This window comes from Ruditapes philippinarum, unplaced genomic scaffold (assembly GCF_026571515.1).
Source record: "Ruditapes philippinarum isolate M1 unplaced genomic scaffold, ASM2657151v2 ctg10161_1_1_1_1, whole genome shotgun sequence".
NCBI classification, from domain to species: Eukaryota; Metazoa; Mollusca; class Bivalvia; order Venerida; family Veneridae; genus Ruditapes; species Ruditapes philippinarum.
In genome coordinates this window covers 11,487-34,646 of record NW_026852650.1, presented here as the reverse complement: position 1 = coordinate 34,646, position 23,160 = coordinate 11,487, and the positions used below count along the sequence as shown (strand labels likewise).

Below are 23,160 nucleotides of genomic sequence, written 5' to 3'. Positions count from 1 at the left end.
TTTGGGGTTTCTTATTAATATATATTAAAGTGACATTTTTCATTACCTTTTTAGTCATCAGTAATCTTTTAAGTCATCAATATATTTGGAGTATTATTCAACTTGGAAATTAAGTAATTTATTGGAGCTTGGATTATTAATTATTCTTGTGGATTTTATTCTAAAGTGTTCTTGGATTTAACTTGGATTTAACTGTGCTATTGAAAAAGGATCATTCCAGGATCAGACTAGACATTTGTAATTTTCATTTTTATTTGGACTTCAGGTATTTGTAAAGATAATTTGTTATTTTATTTTTCTTTAATAATTTTTCTGTAATAAATTTGTTATTGTTACAAGTTTGTTGCTGGCTTTTCTTTCTCGTTATGCCTGGCGAGTAACACCATGAAATATTACAGGTATTCTAGAATCATTTAGGGAGAGGATAATTAAGAAGCTAAGATCCAAAAGACACTTCTTTTGAGAAGCCTACTCAGGACAGATAATTCTTCTTTATACTAGTGTATAGTTAGTATCTTAAGATCACTCCAATGGAAGTTTGGTAAAAATCTACAAAAGTTGTTTTAAAAATGATGTTTGAAATAGAAATTTTGGACAATAAACAAACAATATGTATTATGCATTCAAAAAGCAAAATTTGACCAATTTGAGCTCAGGTGAGCTAAAAAGAAATATTACATGATAACATTACAAATAATTCATTAGTTTTCTTAAGTTGTTCCTCCAATTCGTTTATGTAAAACCAAATAATGGAAAATACTTAAGGTAAACTTACCCATCAGAGGACCATTTGTAAGCCTGGGACCCTGGTATGCATGATTTACTGTAAACATCAACCTTATTTCCTACCATGAATGACGAGTAAAAACCTACACCAAACTGGCCAATAATATTCTTGCTAGCATCAGAACTGTCCTTCATTGAGTCTAAGAAGGCCTGGAAAAGAACAAGAATGAGTAAAGTCAAGAAAAGAACTTTATTGGGTAAATTCAGAAAAAGAACACGCTGAGTAAAGCCTGGGGAAAAACATGATTGAAAAAAGTCAGGAAAAGAACACAACTGAATCAAGTCAGGAAAAGTACATGATTGAGTAAAGTCAGGAACAGAACATGATTGAGTAAAGCCAGGAAAGAACATGATTGAGTTAAGTCATGAGGAGAACATGATTGAGTAAAGTCAGGAAGAGAACATGATTGAGTCAAGCCAGGAAGAGAACATGATTGAGTAAAGTCAGGAAAGAACATGATTGAGTAAAGTCAGGAAAAGACCATGATTGAATGAAGCCATGAAAAGAACATGATTGAGTAAAGCCAGGAAAATACCATGATTGAGTAAAGCCAGGAAAAGACCATGATTGAGTAAAGCCAGGAAAAGAACACTACTGCTCTTAAAATATCCATGAAACAAATTTCATCCCTTTAAAATGTTTTGGTTTGATTGCCTCCCCTGGCTGTTTAATATAACTTAAATATGCAATGTTTGTTGACAATTACCTCCCTTGATCAGATTAACTCAAATAGCTGCACCATACCATCCCTCAATATACTTTACTCAAAATACCATGGTTTGAACAATGGCACAATTATTACTGTAAACTTTTCAATAGAATATCATTTACATGTTAAACATACATTGTAACTCTTAAACTATTCTAATACACAGCTGTACTCTGCAATTCTACACAATATTATGTTACTAAGCAACATACCTTAGATCCAGAATGAGCAATTGTTCCCAGATTTTTTACCATTTCTTCTCGTGTCATACCAATACCAGTATCCTGAAACATTAAAAGTTTAACATTCATAAATTTGTCCCATTAACCTTCCATTATACAACTTCTAACATTCATAAATTTGTCTCAGTAACAAATGTTTCACAAGTGATCCCTTAACCTTCCATTATACAACTTCTAACATTCATTAATTTGTCCCCGTAACAAATGTTTCACAAGTGATCCCTTAACCTTCCATTATACAACTTCTAACATTCATAAATATTTCCCAGTAACAAATGTTTCACAAGTGATCCCTTAACCTTCCATTATACAACTTCTAACATTCATTAATTTGTCCCAGTAACAAATGTTTCACAAGTGATCCCTTAACCTTCCATTATACAACTTCTAACATTCATTAATTTGTCCCAGTAACAAATGTTTCACAAGTGATCCCTTAACCTTCCATTATACAACTTCTAACATTCATTAATTTGTCCCAGTAACAAATGTTTCACAAGTGATCCCTTAACCTTCCATTATACAACTTCTAACATTCATTAATTTGTTCCAGTAACAAATGGTTTCACAAGTGATCCCTTAACCTTCCATTATACAACTTCTAGCATTCATTAATTTGTCCCAGTAACAAATGGTTTCACAAGTGATCCCTTAACCTTCCATTATACAACTTCTAACATTCATTAATTTGTCCCAGTAACAAATGGTTTACAAGTGATCCCTTAACCTTCCATTATACAACTTCTAACATTCATTAATTTGTCCCAGTAACAAATGTTTCACAAGTGATCCCTTAACCTTCCATTATACAACTTCTAACATTCATTAATTTGTCCCAGTAACAAATGTTTTACAAGTGATCCCTTTACCTTCCATTATACAACTTCTAACATTCATTAATTTGTCCCAGTAACAAATGTTTCACAAGTGATCCCTTAACCTTCCATTATACAACTTCTAACATTCATAAATATTTCCCAGTAACAAATGTTTCACAAGTGATCCCTTAACCTTCCATTATACAACTTCTAACATTCATAAATATTTCCCAGTAACAAATGTTTCACATATCAATTACACAATTTCTGACATTCATCAGCAATTCACAGTAACACATCTTTTAAAACTAATTCTCAAACTTAAATTACGAAACAGCAAATTTAATAATAACAGCTGTCATTCAGTCCAAAGCATATTGACAATATATCAATATGAAATAACAAATATGGACAATAATAAATTTGTACATCCATGTTTAACCTTTATACATTTTTCCATGATTTCATTAAATTGTGGTATACTCCTAATAAAACATTGTCCGTATTGTTAAATATGCCCTCTGTATTTTTATCAGTATTGTTAATAAATGCCCTCTGTATTTTTATCCGTATTGTTAATAAATGCCCTAATTAATGCCGAAATTATCTTTTAACTGCTCAATTAGCTAGATAAACCAAAGCACCTGCTTCTGTTTATGCTTTTGGTAAATCCAAGTTTCATGTTAATAACTTTTAAAAGATTTGAATAAAGGGCTACACTTTAGTTTTGCAAGACAAGATGAGCTATCATAATATCTCGATTTATTCTCCAAAATAGACAAGCTCAAAATTTTGTGGTTTTGTCACAAAGAATATTTTGTGGGTTATTCAATTTCTTGACTGCTTTACTTTATTCTTGCAAAAAGTAAAATGTAAATAATGAAATAATGAAATTTCTTTGGATCTTAAATTCGTGGCTTGACCTTTCCACGAAAACCACGAGAATTTGTTCCTTAACCTTCCATTATACAACTTCTAACATTCATAAATTTGTCCCAGTAACAAATGTTTTACAAGTGATCCCTTAACCTTCCATTATACAACTTCTAACATTCATAAATATTTCCCAGTAACAAATGTTTCACAAGTGATCCCTTAACCATCAATTACACAATTTCTGACATTCATCAGCATTTCCCAGTAACACATCTTTTAAAATTGATTCTGAAACTTAAATTATGAAATGGCAAATTTAATAATAACAGCTGTCAGTCAGTGCAAAGCATATTGACAATATATCAATATGAAATAACAAATATGGACAATAATAAATTTGTTCATCCATGTTTCACCTTTATACATGTTTTCATGATTTCATTAAATTGCAATATACTCCTAATAAAACATTATCCGTATTGTTAATAAATGCCCTCTGTATTTTTATCAGTATTGTTAATAAATGCCCTCTGTATTTTTATCCGTATTGTTAATAAATGCCCTAATTAATGCCGAAATTATCTTTTAACTGCTCAATTAGCTAGATAAACCAAAGCACCTGCTTCTGTTTATGCTTTTGGTAAATCCAAGTTTCATGTTAATAACTTTTAAAAGATTTGAATAAAGGGCTACACTTTAGTTTTGCAAGACAAGATGAGCTATCATAATATCTCGATTTATTCTCCAAAATAGACAAGCTCAAAATTTTGTGGTTTTGTCACAAAGAATATTTTGTGGGTTATTCAATTTCTTGACTGCTTTACTTTATTCTTGCAAAAAGTAAAATGTAAATAATGAAATAATGAAATTTCTTTGGATCTTAAATTCGTGGCTTGACCTTTCCACGAAAACCACGAGAATTTGTTCCTCACGAATAATAATGATGTTGCGGTATCTATACTGATGATACAGGCTACCTTAATCACAGGTTATGGGGTTAGTCAATGTTCTCGTATTGCATTGACTTTATGCTCTACCAATACTAAACAAGAGGGCCATGATGGCCCTGAGGTCGCTCACCTGTATATAGGCCCCCCACCCCCGGGCCAATTTTTACCCAAGGGCTTTTATTTGTTTATTTGAACAGACTTGGTACACACCCACAAGAAGATGTTTCATGCTAAACATCTAAGTTCTAGCTCATTGGCTTTTTTAAAAGAAGATTTTTAAAGTTTTTACTATACACATATAGTTTAAAACAATGTCACCCCTGGGGCAGGGCCAGTTTTGACCCCCGGGCGTTTATGTTAACAAACTTTGTAGATATTTACTTAAAGATGTTTCATGCTTAATATCTAAACTCTAGCTATTGATTTTTTAAGTTTTTACTATATGCATATAGGGAAAATTAATGACCCCCTGGGGCGGGGCCAATTTTGACCCTAGAGCTTTTATTTGAACAAACTTGGTAGACACTTATTAGAAGATGTTTCATGCTAAATATCTTAGCTCTAGCTCTTTGGGTTCTTTAAAAGAAGATTTTTTAAGTTTTTACTATATGCATATAGGGAAAATCTATGACCCCCTGGGGCAGGGTCAATTTTGACCCCAGGGCTTTTATTTGAACAAACTTGGTAGACATTCACTAGAAGATGTTTCATGCCAAATATCTAAGCTCTAGCTCTTATGGTTCTTTAAAAGAAGATTTTTTAAGTTTTTTACCATATGCATATAGGGAAAATCAATGACCCCCGGGGCGGGGCCAATTTTGACCCAGGGCTTTAATTTGAACAAACTTGGTAGACACTCACTAGAAGATGTTTCATGCTTAATATCTTAGCTCTAGCTCTTTGGGTTCTTTAAAAGAAAATTTTTTAAGTTTTTACTATATGCATATAGGGAAAATCTATGACCCCCTGGGGCGGGGTCAATTTTGACCCCAGGGCTTTTTTTTGAACAAACTTGGTAGACATTCACTAGAAGATGTTTCATGCCAAATATCTAAGCTCTAGCTCTTATGGTTCTTTAAAAGAAGATTTTTTAAGTTTTACCATATGCATATAGGGAAATCAATGACCCCCGGGGCGGGCCAATTTTGACCCCAGGGCTTTAATTTGAACAAACTTGGTAGACACTCACTAGAAGATGTTTCATGCTTAATATCTTAGCTCTAGCTCTTTGGGTTCTTTAAAAGAAGATTTTTTAAGTTTTTACTATATGCATATAGGGAAAATCAATGACCCCCTGGGTCGGGGCCAATTATGACCCCAGGGCTTTTATTTGAACAAACTTGGTAGACATTCACTAGAAGATGTTTCATGCCAAATATCTAAGCTCTAGCTCTTACGGTTCTTTAAAAGAAGATTTTTTAAGTTTTTCTATATGTATATAGGGAAAATCAATGACCCCCAGGGGCGGGGCCAATTTTGACCCCAGGGCTTTTATTTGAACAAACTTGGTAGACACTCACTAGAAGATGTTTCATGCCAAATATCTAAGCTCTAGCTCTTATGGTTTTTTAAAAGAAGATATTTAAAGTTTTTTCTTTTGGTTGCCATGGCAACCAGAGTTCTGCATGGAATTAAATTCTTTGAACAATTTTTAAAGGTGACCACCAAAGGAACATTCCTCTGAAGTTTGGATGAAATTGGCTCAGTGGTTTATGAGGAGATGTCATTTAAAGCAAAAGTTTACGGACGGACGGACGACGGACGGACGCCGGACGGACGGACGGACGGACGCCGGACGAAAAGCGATCACAAAAGCTCACCCTGTCACTTTGTGACAGGTGAGCTAAAAATATCTAATGTTCACAACTTTTGATAAATGATAAACCTGAATAGTGATTGTTTTCTTTGTCTCATCACCAGCAATATCAATTTCCAAGGGGAGGTCACTGTCCTCTATGTCACCATCAGCCATTTGTTTGTAACGAAGTTTTTCAAGAGCATCGCTAGAGTTGGATATCAGCTCTCTAATAAACACCTGAAATTATCAATTTTAACACATGCTGCAATTTATTTTCAACTACACGTACAGGCAAAAAAGAGATCAAAAAGATTTTGACATTCATACATGTTTTATCACACACCCATGCCGATTTTGCGACTCCGTAAATATGGTATTGCACAGCCGTGCATATATTTTGACCTGACGTCATTAGCGTTATACAAACATAGCGTAAAGACGCCCTAAATGTTAGCGCTATACTATAGGCGCGTCATTAAAAAATGACTCTTATTTTACTTTAAACGGTCTTTAATTTAGGTATGTGATAAATAGAATATTAAATTTGTGTAAGTTCATTACTGAATTTCTTGAACTCGTTGAATAAAATAATATTATGCTCGCCAGAGGCTCACATAATATAATTTTATTCAACTTGTGCAATAAATTCAGTATTGAACTTACACTAATTCAATATCCTCTATTTAGTTTATGTTTAATGATTACAATGGTCATTTGGAGACTTGCCAACTTTCATTGTAGAAGTACCTAAAATTACCCTTTCTTGCATAATCAAAGGCACAAGCAGACACCAAAGTAGTATAAGTTAGCTGGAAAGCTTGCCCACATGGAATTTAGTTTATACAAATTTATTTTAGTTTGATTGTGTTAGAAGCTTAAAGCATATTGAAACACTCTCAAATTCATTCCTGGAACCAACAAGTAGCAATGAATGTAAAAGTTTCTTGCTCATGGAAACAATAGCTTGCCCCTGGCAGGGTTTGAATCCACGCAGTCAGCAATCCTTAGATTACTAGTTACTTGTCTGATGTATTAACCATTTGGCCACATCGCCACATGGAATTAAGTACTTCATGTTTATCTAATAATGATACAGTCATGCAATAATCTTCCTACTGTTTCAAAATACTATACAACATATATACTTTTCCATAAGACATTTTGTATCTACAAATAAATGATCAAATGGCAACTTTCTCAATGCCTTTTCATGTGGACGAAATAGGCACCTAAATAAAACAACCAACATTTCAAAAGCTACCTCACACAATAAATTTTACAAACCTCTTTTTCACTGTACAGTGATCTCGCAACAATGTCCAACAGTTTCCTAGTCTCTGCCTGGAACTCAAGTTTATCTGAGGGACCTAAATAAGGAATTATATATACAAAAATAGCATGCCTAAAAATAAATCTATCAACAGACAGTGCTAACTTGAGGACCATGTAGCGGATATAAAAAGTTTAAAGTTACCCTCTCCTTTGCCTCTGGTCTTTACAATCAATAAATTATATATAAAGCGACCTTGACTTACTGATCTGAAAATCAGTAATGGAGACTAATCTACACACTAAATCTGTGGACTATATTCAAAAGTGTTCCATACTTATTTTAAAAAATGAACTACCAACATTTAAAGTCCTGGCAAGACTGCACCTTGGTCTAAACTGGTGGCAATAGGTTAACTGATTGACAGAAAGAGACTGGCAATGGATTCTCCAGTAGCTAGAAATTTTAGCAGGGCTATATCTATTTTGGGCTTACAAAATTTCTAGAACAACATTTTACAATACTGTTTCAGTATCCTATGAGATAAAAAAAAAAGAAAACTGGCAAGAACCTTTAGATCTTTCTGTATTTTTGATGATAGTATGAAAATCATCTTCCACTGATTCTTCATTTGCTGTTTCTTCTACAGTCCATAGAGCAGAACTGTTGTGAAATCCTTTTGTTTGTTGCCATCGAGAACCACACTGGTATATGGGAATCTTTTTCAGGTTATCTGAAAAATATATTGTAATTTGTAGTAAAGAAAAGAAAGCAGAAGTTAAATTCAAGTGAAGTGTCTTCCTCTTAAATAAAAGTCAACATTACGTATCTTACATTTTAGTTTGTAAAAGAAAGATGCAACTGCATCAGAAAAAAATCCTGCCTTGCCTGGGATTTGAACTTGTGACCACAAGTTTACAAACAAAGTAACAATATACAAGCCAACTGAGCGATAAAGCTGTGTCAAATGGTTGCACTATAAATTTAGTAATGAAAGTAATTGTGTGCACTCAAACTTAACACAAAACTGCCTCAAAAACAGGAAACTTATTTTCAAAAATCAATATTAAGTTGTTTCTTATTTATTACATGCTTTTCGGTGGTTTATAGAAATATATCAGTGATATAAAACTGGTAATTTCACTGTTTGAAACAGTGAAATTACCACTTTGATAATTTCACTGTTTTGAATTTAAGCCCCTTACAATGTTTCAGTGAAATACCAGCGTGCACAGTACTGGGTACCAACTTAATGACGTGACGTCGTAAATGACGTCACGTTGTATTATTATTTGGCGCGCTTTTCATACAGTATTAGGTTTAATGTCTTTTTAAAACGTTTCTTTGCATATAAATGAGTTTTTGTTAAAAAGTTGCTGGCAGTTGACAAGGGAATGGAAGGTATATGGGGAGCGACACAAAATACCCAAATATACCCAAATATTGCCCAAATATACCACACAAATAAATTTAAAGTTACATATGGCTAAACTAATTTCTGTATGACTATCTAATGGCGTAAAATATGTGATTTCACTCGTGACAAGTAAAATGCAGAAACATGGCACCGTTGCATGAAGAGTTTGTATTTTTGATTCATAAATTAGTTTAGACAAATTTTACTCAAAGTCTATATATGTGTAATATTTGGGCATATTTTGGTATTTCCTGCCGCCGGGTATTGCACAATCGCATCCAAAACCGGTATGACTAAATACCGAATATGAACTCATATTCGCGAATATGATTTCATGTTCGCGAATATGAACGGGAGTACCGAATATGAATTTTATTTTCATAAAAAACAGCTGTTTTTGGATATTTTTCGTCCACAGAGAATAGAGAATATCATTTACTTGTATCATGTCTTTGAATGAAAGAAAATAAATTTATATCTGACTTTAATTTGTTATAAATATTGTGACCAGAACGGTAGGCCTATCCGAATATTAACAAGAATAACGAAGATGAACATTAGGCCTATTGTTTATAATCTTCTAAAAGTATAGAAAAGAAAGTTAAAAGTTAAAATTATATATGTTATGTTAATATTTGCTTTATTCAGCTTTATTTAGTCACCACGGCCAGAACGACGTACAGTATATATACATGTATATACATGTATATGTGAATACGAGGTTGTTGTTTTTTTCTTTTTTTTTCTTTTTTTTATCCCTATTGTTAATTATTCGGTCACTAATAAAAGTCTGAAAGAAAGAAACCTTGATTGTACATGGATGACAATTTATATTTGCTAGGTTAATTGCAAGTTATCGCACCTTATAGAGATATGTAATTCATATTCGTGAAAGAATATACCGAATATGAATTTTAAACATATATATAAACATAGCTAAATTTCTTATATCATGTACATTATCGCTTGTAACCAACTGAACAAATTTAAACATGCTACGAAACCTCCAGTAATATTTCTTTAAAAATCTTGTTCGGAGTTCCTGATAAATAGGACATATAATGACAAAATGGAACTCGTCCTCTAACTGATTACATGCTACACAGACTCTATCATTTAAAGGTACACTGTGGGGTTTTCTCCATCTACCCACCTCTATTTCTAGACGATGAAAAGACATTCTTAAACGTGACATAGCTATTCTATACTTTTTAATATCAACTATATCTAAATATCTACTAAAACTGAAATCATTGAAAGTGTGGTAAAATAGTGCTCTGGAAGAATTACTGATTCGAGCATTTAAATCCTGTTTCCATGTATCTCTAACTCTCTGGTTAAATACATTAAGAAATCCCAAACAACTAGTGCTAAACGTATCTTATTGGATAACGTTGAATGAGAACTTTAGCAGATAAAATTAAGCTGAAAACATCTCACTCAGAACAAAAGTGAATGTCATTTGACTGACTCTACAAGCATGTTAATAACTTTATAACATATGTATTATATATTGTAATTGTTTTATGTATTTAAATAATCCTTATAAAATACATTCGTACAACCTACTTTTACATCGTACCGTAATATTTGGTTTTGTCAAATAATTATTTCTTAGCATTGTAATTATTGTTGATAATAGGGACCGTCAAAGGTTCGTTTTAGTATTAAAAGTGTAAGTCTTTCATATTAATAGCACATTTGTTATAAAACAATCATAATAATAATAATTATAATCATTGTCATCGTTATCATCACATATGTCATAATAATTATAATAATAATCATCATCAACATTATCATCACCACCACCATCACTTTAATTATTATAATGATAATTATCGTCATCAATATTATCACCAATATCATAAAAATGAGAGTTTCTAGTCTAGTCATCTGTTTCATCAGCAGCACAAATACCACATACACAAGTATCATCCCCATCATCAAAATCATCAACATCACCGTCGTTGTCGTCATTATATTATCACCACCACCATCATCATAATTTTTCAAAGTTAATAAATGTACATATCAGTTAGTTCTATAATATGTAAAATGATCTAATATGATATCTTTATATATTGTTAGTAAGACATTATGTTTCTTTATATAACTTATAAATACTTCTAACACATATTTCATATTCATGATTTTTATTGCAAGTAACAATCAAACTGGATTATAATTATCAATATCTGTACATTCTTTAATCACTTTTAGTGTATATAGTGATTTTGTATGTGATAAAGTATTCTGCACGAAAGATAAAAATAACGATAATGTAACTATGACCTGATATGCTTACCTACTCCTATTAAACGAAAGCTAGCATCTTGAACATATTACTTTGTGTTATATGTATAAATATATATAAATGTGATGAAATAAAGTTAATAAAATACATGTTCAAATTTTCATTATAAAACTGTTGTTGTTTATATATATAATAAATAATGTCATTCATTCATTTCATTCACACCCATTGACACAATTGTAGAAGGATGAATTAAATAATTTTAAATAAACTTTTGTAAAAAATAAACACACTTTTAAATGGAGATTCATGTTCATTAAAACAATAACTCACAATAACAATAAATATCGGTTAAATATAGAAAATAATATTCGACAATATAGTTTGTTCTCGCATTACCGTATATCTGAACAAATTAATATACAAGTATTTGTATATTATGATATTATATTGCTTAAAATCAACATCGAAGTTTACAATATTTTTATCATATATGATAATGTCAACTTAATAAGTAGGAATTGAACTATTTCCTACGGAAACGTATGGCGACCATCCATATGTATGATATATATCAAATTACCTTTTTACAGTTTTATAGTATGTTTGTTATATGCAAATATGATTAGAGGAAAGAATTACATATTTAAATAGATGGAAATGTTTTATTTTTTCATTTTGTCAATAAGTTAAAAGTAGTTTATCTTGCATTAGAAGATAAAAACGTACGATAAATTACAAACAATACGGAATAAGGAATATTCAACCAGCATATGTTATTATAGGAACATATATCCCCAAAGCGCAAGCGATATTTCGTCTTATATGATGTACGACTCGACAAAAGTCAAGACATTTGTATGTGATAAAGGAAACAATTAAATCAAGTCATATTTTCAATCATATATAATACGTATTTTTTCTGACAAAATGAAAGAATAAAACACTTGCATCTTTTATAATATGTATTTCTTTCCTAAAATTATATTAACATATAACAAACATACTATAAAACCGAAAAAACTATACAAAAGTAAATAACGTAAATTATGTATCATATATACTGTATAGTGGTGGTCGCTTTACTTGACCTAACCTTTATAAACGTAATGTTCATATTCGGTATTCACTTCCATATTCGGGCTGTAATTTTTACAGTAAGTCTATATATCTTGTTTTTCAATTTATATTTCAAATATATTATGTCATTTTTTAACAGTAAAATTGTAATTTATTTCTCATATGGTCAATTTTATTGATAGAAATTGCGCATTCAAAGTTGTTAAAACGGAAATTCTATTCTTAAAAATAATTTTCACCAAAAATAATTCTTGTCGCTGTAATTTACAAAAGAAACTTATCAAAATACTTTTTTTTAACATGCTAAATATTTATCATGGTTTATGTTAAAAATACTGTCAATTTATGACTTTTAGCCTTAAATATTATGAAAGCAATATTCATATTCGGTATACTGGTGCCTCATATTTCCGTGGTACTTAACTGTTTAACACAGACAACAAAAGTTCAGAGGATAAAATTCTAGAAAACACAGTGAATATTGTAGGATAGACATGTCAATTGCATCATAGTTTATTCCATTTAATGTTTGCATGTAAGCAATTATGTATACAACATTGTAATTAACACCCATCTGCGGCCTTGTAAGTAAATTGGTGTTCTCATATTTCCAAGGCAATTACATTTTAACAGTTTCAAAAGCAAAACCAATAGTAAACTTTATTTATTAGTACACCTATACCTACTGGTTGGGGACCACCAAAACCGGACAACCACCAAACCCGGACGGCCCCGAAAATGCTTGATTTAGAATTTTCTTTGTTCAGTGGTTGTCAGTCACTTTTATCAACAATTAATGCATGTTTCTTCTATAATTAAGTAAATAAATTTATTTCAACGTCCGTAAATGGTAATATTTTAATGTCTTATTTCAAGAATGTTGACGTTGAAATTTGGGGGTCAAGAAAGCAATGCCTGACCTCATATAACAGCAATAATTATTTGCAAAGTAAACAATAGAAATATCCAAAACTTCAGCATTTGCTGCTGAAATATTGTGTGTCATGTTAAAAATAAAAAAAAAGAACACCAAAGCTTTTATCTGAATTAAATCCCATTATTACATATCTGTCCGGACATGGTACTGTAGTATGTACAATTTAGGTAATTTTGATACCCTCCTTGACGGGCCTCGGATATAAGTGTCAACATAATCAGAACTAAACAAACTAGTTTGTTAGTTAGGAGAAGGACCTAGCTGTACTGTGTCAAATTTTCGTACCTTTAGCTTTAAAATTATGAAATTTGTATAGAAAAATGTTCAAAAAGTGTCCGGTTGATGGTCCCTGACCAGTAGGCTCATCTGAAAGGGGCGATTTTCTCTTTGGCATTTATCAAATACCTCAATGGTTGTTTAACAAAGAAGATTTTCTGAAAGGTATGAAATCTAAAAGAAAAATGGTGAACTATTAAATAACTTTGCTCTTAATCTGAATAAAATAAAAAAAAAAATAGTTCTATATGAAACATTTCGATAAAAGAACAATAAAATAGTAAAAGTAAAACTACTGGCAGGTTCATTAAGTTTGGTAGGCATTTTAGACTGTTGAAGCCTGATACCTTGGAAATATGGGTACCACGGAAATACGAGGCACCAGTATACTCCCGTTCATATTCGCGAACATGAATTCATATTCGCGAATATGAGTTCATATTCGGCGGTCCTACTAAACACTGCTAAGGACTGCTAAGGACCGCTAAGGACTGCTAAGGAGCCACAAAGAACTACTAGGGAGGCACAAAGGACCTTAAAATACCTCCTAGGGCATTCTTATAATATATGGTAGTATGTTTAGTGAAAAAAAAAATTATAATTTTAAGAAAAAATATTATTTTGGTGAAAAATTTTATGAGTTGCGGACCGCTAAGGACTGCTCAGATACACAAAAGACTGCTAGGGAGGCACAAAGGACCTTAAAATACCTCCTAGGGCATTTGTAATACAAGGTAGTATGTTTAGTGACAAAAAATGTATTATTTAAGAAAAAATATATTTTAGTGGGTAAAATTTATGTTTCTGAAGAGTTGCTGGACCGCTAAGGACTGCTCAGGTGCACTAACAAACTGCTAGGGAAGCACAAAGGACCTTTTAAAATCCTCCTAGAACATTCTTTATAATATATGGTAGTAAGTTAATAGACAAAAAGTATTATTGTAAGAAAAAATATAATTTTGGTGATAGAATTTATGCTTTCGATGAGCTTGCCGGACCGCTAAGGACTGCTCACATACACAAAAGACTGCTAGGAGAGCTTAAGGACCTTAAAATACCTCCTAGGGCATTTCTTATAATACAAGGTAGTATGTTTAGTGACAAAAATGTATTATTTTAAGAAAAAATATCATTTTTAGTGGTAAAATTTATGTTTTTGAAGAGTTGCCAGACCGCTAAGGACTGCTCAGGTGCATAAAACAACTGCTAGGAAGGCACAAAGGACCTTAAATCCCTCCTAGAACATTCTTATAATATATGGTAGTAAGTTAATAGATAAAAATGTATTATTGTAAGAAAAAATATAATTTTTTGTGATAGAATTAAAAAAAAAATTTATGCTTTCGATGAGTTACAGGACCGCTAAGACTGCTCAGGTGTGCAAAGGACTGCTAGGGAGGCACAAAAGACTTAAAATATTTCCTAGGGAGGCACAAAGGACCTTAAAATACCTGTGAGGGCATTCCTGTAATACATGGTAGTATGTTTAGTGACAAAAAAATGTATAATTTTAAGAAAAAATATAATTTTGGTGATAGAATTTAATGCTTTTCGATGAGTTGCTGGACCGCTAAGGACTGCTCAGGTGCACTAACAACTGGCTAGGGAGGCACAAAGGACCTTAAAAATCCCTCCTAGAACATTCTTATAATATATGGTAGTAAGTTAATAGACAAAAATGTATTATTGTAAGAAAAAATATAATTTTTTGTGATAGAATTAATGCTTTCGATGACAGGTGCAGGACCGCCTATAAGGACTGCTTCAGGTGTGCAAAGGACTGCTAAGGAGGCACAAAGACCTTAAAAAATTTCCTAGGGAGGCACAAAGGGCCTTTAAAATACCTGTGAGGGCATTTTTATCAATACATGTAGTATGTTTAGTGACAAAAATGTATAATTTAAGAAAAAATATAATTTTGGTGATAGAATTTATGCTTTCGATGAGTTGCCGGACCGCTAAGGACTGCTCAGGTGCACTAACAACTGCTAGGGAGGCACAAAGGACCTTAAAATCCCTCCTAGAACATTTTTATCAATATATGGTAGTAAGTTAATAGACAAAAATGTATTATTGTAAAGAAAAATTTATAATTTTGGATAGAATTTATGCTTTCGATGAGGTGCAGGACCGCTAAGGACTGCTCAGGTGCGCCAAAGGACTGCTAGGGAGGCAACAAAACACCCTTAAAATATTTCCTAGTGAGGCACAAAGGACCTTAAAATACCTGTGAGGCATTCCTATAATACATGGGGTAGTATGTTTTAGTGACAAAAAATGTATAATTTTAAGAAAAAATAAAATTTTGGTGATAGAATTTATGCTTTCGATGAGTTGCCGGACCGCTAAGGACTGCTCAGGTGCACTAACAACTGCTAGGGAGGCAAAAGGACCTTAAAAAATTCCTCCTAGAACATTCTTATAATTATGGTAGTAAGTTAATAGACAATTATGTATTATTTGTAAGAAAAAAATAATTTTTGTGATAGAATTTATGCTTTTGATGAGGTGCAGGACCCTTAAGGGGACTGCTGAGGTGCGCGCAAGGACTGCTAGGGGGCACAAAAGGACCTTAAAATATTTCCTAGGGAGGCACAAAGGGCCTTAAATACTGTGAGGGCATACCTTATTAATACATTGGTAGTATGTTTAATGAAAAAAAATGTATAATTTTAAGAAAAAATATAATTTTGGTGAAGAATTATGCTTTATGATTTTAAAACACATACCAAAACATCTATATATAACATATATTATTACAAAATAAATGCAAGTACACATATATTTTTGGTTAAGCATATATCACTTTATGAAGCGGTCTCTAACACACATCATAAATCTATATACAAAGACATACCCTGACAAAAAAATGCAAGTATATAATTATATACAAGCACTGTACATATCAATAATAAAGCCAGTCTTAAACACATATCAAAACATCTATATACATGAACACAGATCTGACAAAACAAATTCAAGTTTACATTATAAATGTACAAGCACATATAAAAGAATATATATACAAACACATATCATTATGAATCACATTTTTCATATACATGTATGTTGAAAATGTGTATATTGGGCCTGAACAAATTGTCCCCTTCTGCACATTAAATGGACCATCTATGTCAAATAATAAAGTTAATTAAGGCCATGTTTTGTTGTTTTAATTGTACCTTATTGTCAGAAAGGATAAACTTTTTGAACATTTTTTTTTCAAAAATATTACAGAAAGGATAACTATTTGGACGAATATTCTGCAAATTGTCAATCTTAAAAAAAGATACATACACCAAATCATTCTTAAATCAAATATGCAAACACATTTCCTAAAAAAAAAACTATCAAAAATTCTGACTTCTAAATTTTTTTTGTTAGAAAACCCAGAAATTACATGCCGCAGGGAGGCGTTTGTTTACATTTTGGGGGGGGGGGATGTTACACTAGATGTTCAAAATCTCATAGTTCCTGGGGTTTTGGTTTTTAATATAATGATTAGCTTTATATGCTTTAAAAGTAACATAATGTACAATTAATGTAAACAAATAGAACAAATTTCAGGAAAAATATATAGAATTAAGCTCCTTGATCAAGGAGTTTCTTTCTTTTTGTATTTTCAAAATGAAAAGTTGCATAGACATTTGAATGAACTGTTCTGAAATTAAATAAGAACATTGATAATGAAAGGAAGATTCTTTATTTTCAGATAATGTATTTTCCATTGTGTTAAAGAAAATTATCATACAGACAGTACCTTTCTTATATATATTTACAAAAAATATATAGTGATATAATCAGATTTATCTTTTTGAATAGATATTATACAGACTGAAGTAAATTATAAGTTTTCATAAGCTTGAATTTCTAATTACTAAATACCAACAAATAAAATTTTCATTTAAAAAAAATTACAGATCTGCTTTTAAATGTTGTAATTAATTACTAACAATTGATAAAATTTTAAAGTTTTATTTATGTGAAATGTCAGTAACATTATTATCTGAAGATGTAATTATGATTTCAGTGTTTATACGTTCATTATTTCTCAGTATGATAGTTCTCTATTTAATGTTTCAGTATTATTAAAATGGACTGCTGATCATTCATTAAAATTTACAGATTCAAAATATTTTTTTAGGACTTTGTTTACAAGCAAATTTTTGATTATTATCCTTTTACATTACTGAGTCATAACCATATATAAAATCATTTTTCTTATGATCTTCTTCCATTCTTATAATAATTAAATTGGTCAAGTGATATGACAATGTGCTGGAATATGGAGACAAATACTTTATTCAGGGTGGGTGAAATATATTTGTTTTTTGGGTTGATTTTTTCATTGACTATATATTTGGGCCAATAAAAAACTGATGTTCAATAGATCCTTAGACTTTAATTGATTTACAGCTTACTTAATAATAGGCATTCTCTAACAGAAAGTCCCTCCCACTGTTTTGAAGTATATCACCCTATATTGGCACCCCACTGGTTTGTAATATATCACACATCCCAATATACAATACACAGCTCCCAATATACAGCTTGTTAACTTCCAATAATGTGCCAGCCCCATCTGTATGTATAAGTTAGGATCCATATCCCACTGTTTTTATGAGGGGCTGAAATTGGTCTGTATCCAACTGTTTTATGAGGGGCTGGGATAGATGATTTGTTTATTATTGAAGTAAAAAGAATGATCTTGAAGAATCTATGTTTTAACAATCGACTAATTTTAAACCCACAATGTCCAACATCAACATTCTATATATCCTATTTTTTAATAGTTTGTCTGTGAATATATATCCTGATAAGATTATTTTGATTAAATTTAGTGTGAAATATTTCTATGTTACAGTTGCAAAGCTAACTACTTCCATATCACACAACATAAGAACAAGATATTTAAAAGTTTAGTGTTTTTGTAAAATTAAAAAAGAATCATTTGCTCATTTCTGTTACATCTGTCCACTTCAGTACCTTATTTTGAAAACACACACAAAAAATATATTATAATATATATATATTTATATTTGTCCGATTTTCATTTTAGCTTTAATATTATGTTTGATAATGGTTGGTCCACTGAAGGGTTAGAGTAACATATAATCTATTTTCATGTAAATAATTTTCGTAAAAAAAAATAATATCAGTTGCTTTGGAGATTTAGCTAAAACTCCCTTTGTAAGATTTTAAGTAAGCACCATATGAGCCGCGTCCATGACAAACCAACATAATGGCTTTGCGACCAGCATGGATCCAGACCAGCCAGCGCATCCGCGCAGTCTGATCAGGATCCATGCTGTTTGCTTACAAACCCTATTACAAGTAGAGTATGGTCTGGATCCATCTGGTCACAAAACTCACTATGTTGTTTTTGTCGTGACGCGGCTCATTATAAATTTTAATACTGATGATAGGGACGGATGTTACAGACAACTGTTACATAATTGCCCGGAAAAAATGGCAATTTTTGTTAACATTGTTCATAGTAAGACTAATCAATAAGCACCAGTAACATGGTAAATTTATTTATTTGATCATTTATTACATCAGTCTGATTTCCTTTGAACTTAAAATTGTTCTTCTTCAATTCTTCATAATATAATTTCATTCACTACAGTGATATTCTTTATATATAATTCTATCACCAAAATTATATTTTTTCTTAAAGTAATACCTTTTTTGTCATTAAACATACTACCATATATTACAAGAATTTCTTTGGAGAACCTTTAACGCCCTTTGTGCCTCCCTAGCGGTCCATAGCGGTCCGGCAACTCATCGTAAGCATAAATTCTATCACTAAAATTATATTTTTTCTTAAAATTATACATTTTTTTGTCATTAAACATACTACCATATATTACAAGAATGCCCTAGGAGGTATTTTAAGGTCCTTTGTGCCTCCCTAGCAGTCCTTTGTGTCTCCCTAGCAGTCCTTAGCTGTCCTGCAACTCATCAAAAGCATAATTCTATCACCAAAATTTAATTTTTTCTTAAAATTATACATTTTTTTTCATTAAACATTATAACTTGTATTAAAACAATGCTTTAGGAGGTATTTTAAGGTCCTTTGTGCCTCCCTAGTTGTCCTTGGTGCCCCTAGGAGGTATTTTAAGGTCCTTTGTGCCTCCCTAACATTCCTTAGCGGTCCTGCAACTCATCGAAGACATAAATTCTATCACCAAAATTATATTTTTTCTTAAAATAATACATCTTTTTATCTATTAACTTACTACAATATAATATAAAAATGCCCTAGGAAGTAATTTAAGGTCATTTGTGCCTTGCTAGTAGTCTTTTGTGTACCTGAGCAGTCCTTAGCGGTCTGGCAACTCATAGAAAAAAACATAAATTCTATCACCAAAAATTTTATTTTTTCTTAAAATTATACATTTTTTCTCACTAAATACTACCAAATATTATAAGAATGCCGTAGGAGGTATATAAATGTCCTTTGTGCCTCCCTAGCAGTCCTTTGTGACCCTAGGAGGTATTTTAAGGTCATTAGTGCCTCCCAAGCAGTCCTTAGCGGTCCTCCAATTCATCGAAAAACATAAATTCTATCACGAAAATTATATTTTTTCTTAAAATAATACATTTTTTATCTATTAACTTACTACAATATAATATAAAAATGCCCTAGGAAGTTATTTAAGGTCCTTTGTGCCTTGCTAGTAGTCTTTTGTGTACCTGAGCAGTCCTTAGCTGTCTGGCAACTCATGGAAAAAACATAAAGTCTATTACCAAAATTATATTTTTTTCTTAAAATTATACATTTTTTCTCACTAAACATACTAACATGTTATTATAAGAATGCCCTAGGAGGTATATAAATGTCCTTTGTGCCTCCCTAGCAGTTCTTTGCGCCCCTAGGAGGTATTTTAAGATTCTTTTGTAACTCCCTAGCAGTCCTTAGCGGTTCTGCAACTCATCGAAAACATACATTCTATCACTAAAATTATACTTTTTCTTACAATAATACATTTTTGTCTATCAACTTACTACCATATATTATCAGAATGTTCTAGGAGGTATTTTAAGGTCCTTTGTGCCTCCCTAGCAGTCTTTTGTGTATCTGAGCAGTCCTTAGAGGTCGGGCAACTTATCGAAAGCATAAATTATATCACAAAAATTATTTTTTTTTTACAATAATACATTTTTGTCTATTAACTTACTACCATATATTATAAGAATGTTCTAGGAGGGATTTTAAGGTCCTTTGTGCCTCCCTAGCAGTTGTTAGTGCACCTGAGCAGTCCTTAGCGGTCCAGCAACTCTTCAAAAACATAAATTTTACCACTAAAATGATAATTTTCTTAAAATAATACATTTTTTTGTCACTAAACATACTACCTTGTATTATAAGAATGCCCTGGGAGGTATTTTAAGGTCCTTTGTGCCTCCCTAGCAGTTGTTAGTGCACCTGAGCAGTCCTTAGCGGTCCAGCAACTCTTCAAAAACATAAATTTTACCACTAAAATGATAATTTTTCTTAAAATAATACATTTTTTGTCACTAAACATACTACCTTGTATTATAAGAATGCCCTGGGAGGTATTTTAAGGTCCTTTGTGCCTCCCTAGCAGTCTTTTGTGTATCTGAGCAGTCCTTAGCGGTCCGGCAACTCATCGAAAGCATAAATTCTATCACAAAAATTATATTTTTTCTTACAATAATACATTTTTGTCTATTAACTTACTACCATATATTATAAGAATGTTCTAGGAAGGATTTTAAGGTCCTTTGTGCCTCCCTAGCAGTTGTTAGTGCACCTGAGGCGTCCTTAGCGGTGTGGCAACTCCTCGAAAACATAAATTTTATCACCAAAATTATATTTTTTCTTAAAATTATACATTTTTTGTCACTAAACATACTACCATGTATTATAAAAATGCCCTCACAGGTATTTTAAGGCCCTTTGTGCCTCCCTAGGAAATTTTTTAAGGTCTTTTGTGCCTCCTTAGCAGTCCTTTGCGCACCTGAGCAGTCCTTAGCGGTCCTGCACCTCATCAAAAGCATAAATTCTATCACAAAAATTATATTTTTTCTTACAATAATACATTTTTGTCTATTAACTTACTACCATATATTATAAGAATGTTCTAGGAGGGATTTTAAGGTCCTTTGTGCCTCCCTAGCAGTTGTTAGTGCACCTGAGCAGTCCTTAGCGGTCCAGCAACTCATCGAAAGCATAAATTCTATCACAAAATTATATTTTTTCTTAAAATTATACATTTTTTGTCACTAAACATACTACCATGTATTATAGGTATGCCCTCACAGGTATTTTGAGGCCCTTTGTGCCTCCCTAGGAAATTTTTTTAGGTCTTTTGTGCCTCCCTAGCAGTCCTTTGCGCACCTGAGCAGTCCTTAGCAGTCCTGCACCTCATCAAAAGCATAAATTCTATCACAAATATTATAAATTTTTCTTACAATAAATCATTTTTGTCTATTAACTTACTACCATATATTATAAGAATGTTCTAGGAGGGATTTTAAGGTCCTTTGTGCCTCCCTAGCAGTTGTTTGTGCACCTGAGCAGTCCTTAGCGGTCCGGCAACTCTTCAAAAACATTAATTTTACCACTAAAATGATATTTTTTCTTAAAATAATACATTTTTTGTCACTAAACATACTACCTTGTATTATAAGAATGCCCTAGGAGGTATTTTAAGGTCCTTTGTGCCTCCCTAGCAGTCTTTTGTGTATCTGAGCAGTCCTTAGCGGTCCGGCAACTCATCGAAAGCATAAATTCTATCACAAAAATTATATTTTTTCTTACAATAATACATTTTTGTCTATTAACTTACTACCATATATTATAAGAATGTTCTAGGGGGGATTTTAAAGGTCCTTTGTGCCTCCCTAGCAGTTGTTAGTGCACCTGAGCAGTCCTTAGCGGTCCAGCAACTCTTCAAAAACATAAATTTTACCACTAAAATGATATTTTTTCTTAAAATAATACATTTTTTGTCACTAAACATACTACCTTGTATTACAAGAATGCCCTAGGAGGTATTTTAAGGTCCTTTGTGCCTCCCTAGCAGTCTTTTGTGTATCTGAGCAGTCCTTAGCGGTCCGGCAACTCATAAAATTTTCACCAAAATAATATTTTTTCTTAAAATTATAATTTTTTTTTCACTAAACATACTACCATATATTATAAGAATGCCCTAGGAGGTATTTTAAGGTCCTTTGTGCCTCCCTAGTAGTTCTTTGTGGCTCCTTAGCAGTCCTTAGCGGTCCTTAGCAGTCCTTAGCAGTGTTTAGTAGGACCCCATATTCGGTATTTAGTCATACCCTCCAAAACATCATATCCGAAAACATGCAACTACATATCAATGACATAACATGATAGCACAAATATTACCTCATAAATGTACCCATTCACTGCATACGAGACTATTTGACAATATATGGCATTCATACCATTACGATGACGCAGCTGTCATGGTCATCTTACGATAAAACAGACTATAAACAGCTGATCAAGGTCATGTCCATTATCCGTTACAAAATTAGCCGATTTCCTCGTACACAATAACATTTGATAATTTCAGTTAACTTACCACGTGCAGCGTGAGTAAATATACTTTTTCTTTGAAACGCCCCGCCAGTCAATACATTCTGACAACTTGTGATACCAAAATACTGTTTAATTACAGTAGGTCGTCTCACAATACACGTTCTCATGGAGGCTGACATTTTGTCGAATAGGTTGAATACGACTA

The 23,160-nt window shown here is 32.0% G+C and overlaps 1 protein-coding gene across 1 annotated transcript; it reads right to left on the bottom strand.

Annotated features, from left to right (window-relative positions):
- Window positions 1-775: 775 nt before the first annotated feature.
- LOC132720166 (heat shock protein 75 kDa, mitochondrial-like) lies at window positions 776-23,149 on the bottom strand (the record flags this gene model as incomplete). The annotated part of the gene is made up of 6 exons (XM_060704211.1): window positions 22,999-23,149; window positions 8,022-8,183; window positions 7,465-7,547; window positions 6,268-6,417; window positions 1,709-1,780; window positions 776-936 (listed from the first exon to the last, which is right to left on the bottom strand). Coding segments are annotated over exons 1-6 (764 nt in total), but the record flags the coding sequence as incomplete, so codon positions are not given.
- Window positions 23,150-23,160: the final 11 nt, after the last annotated feature.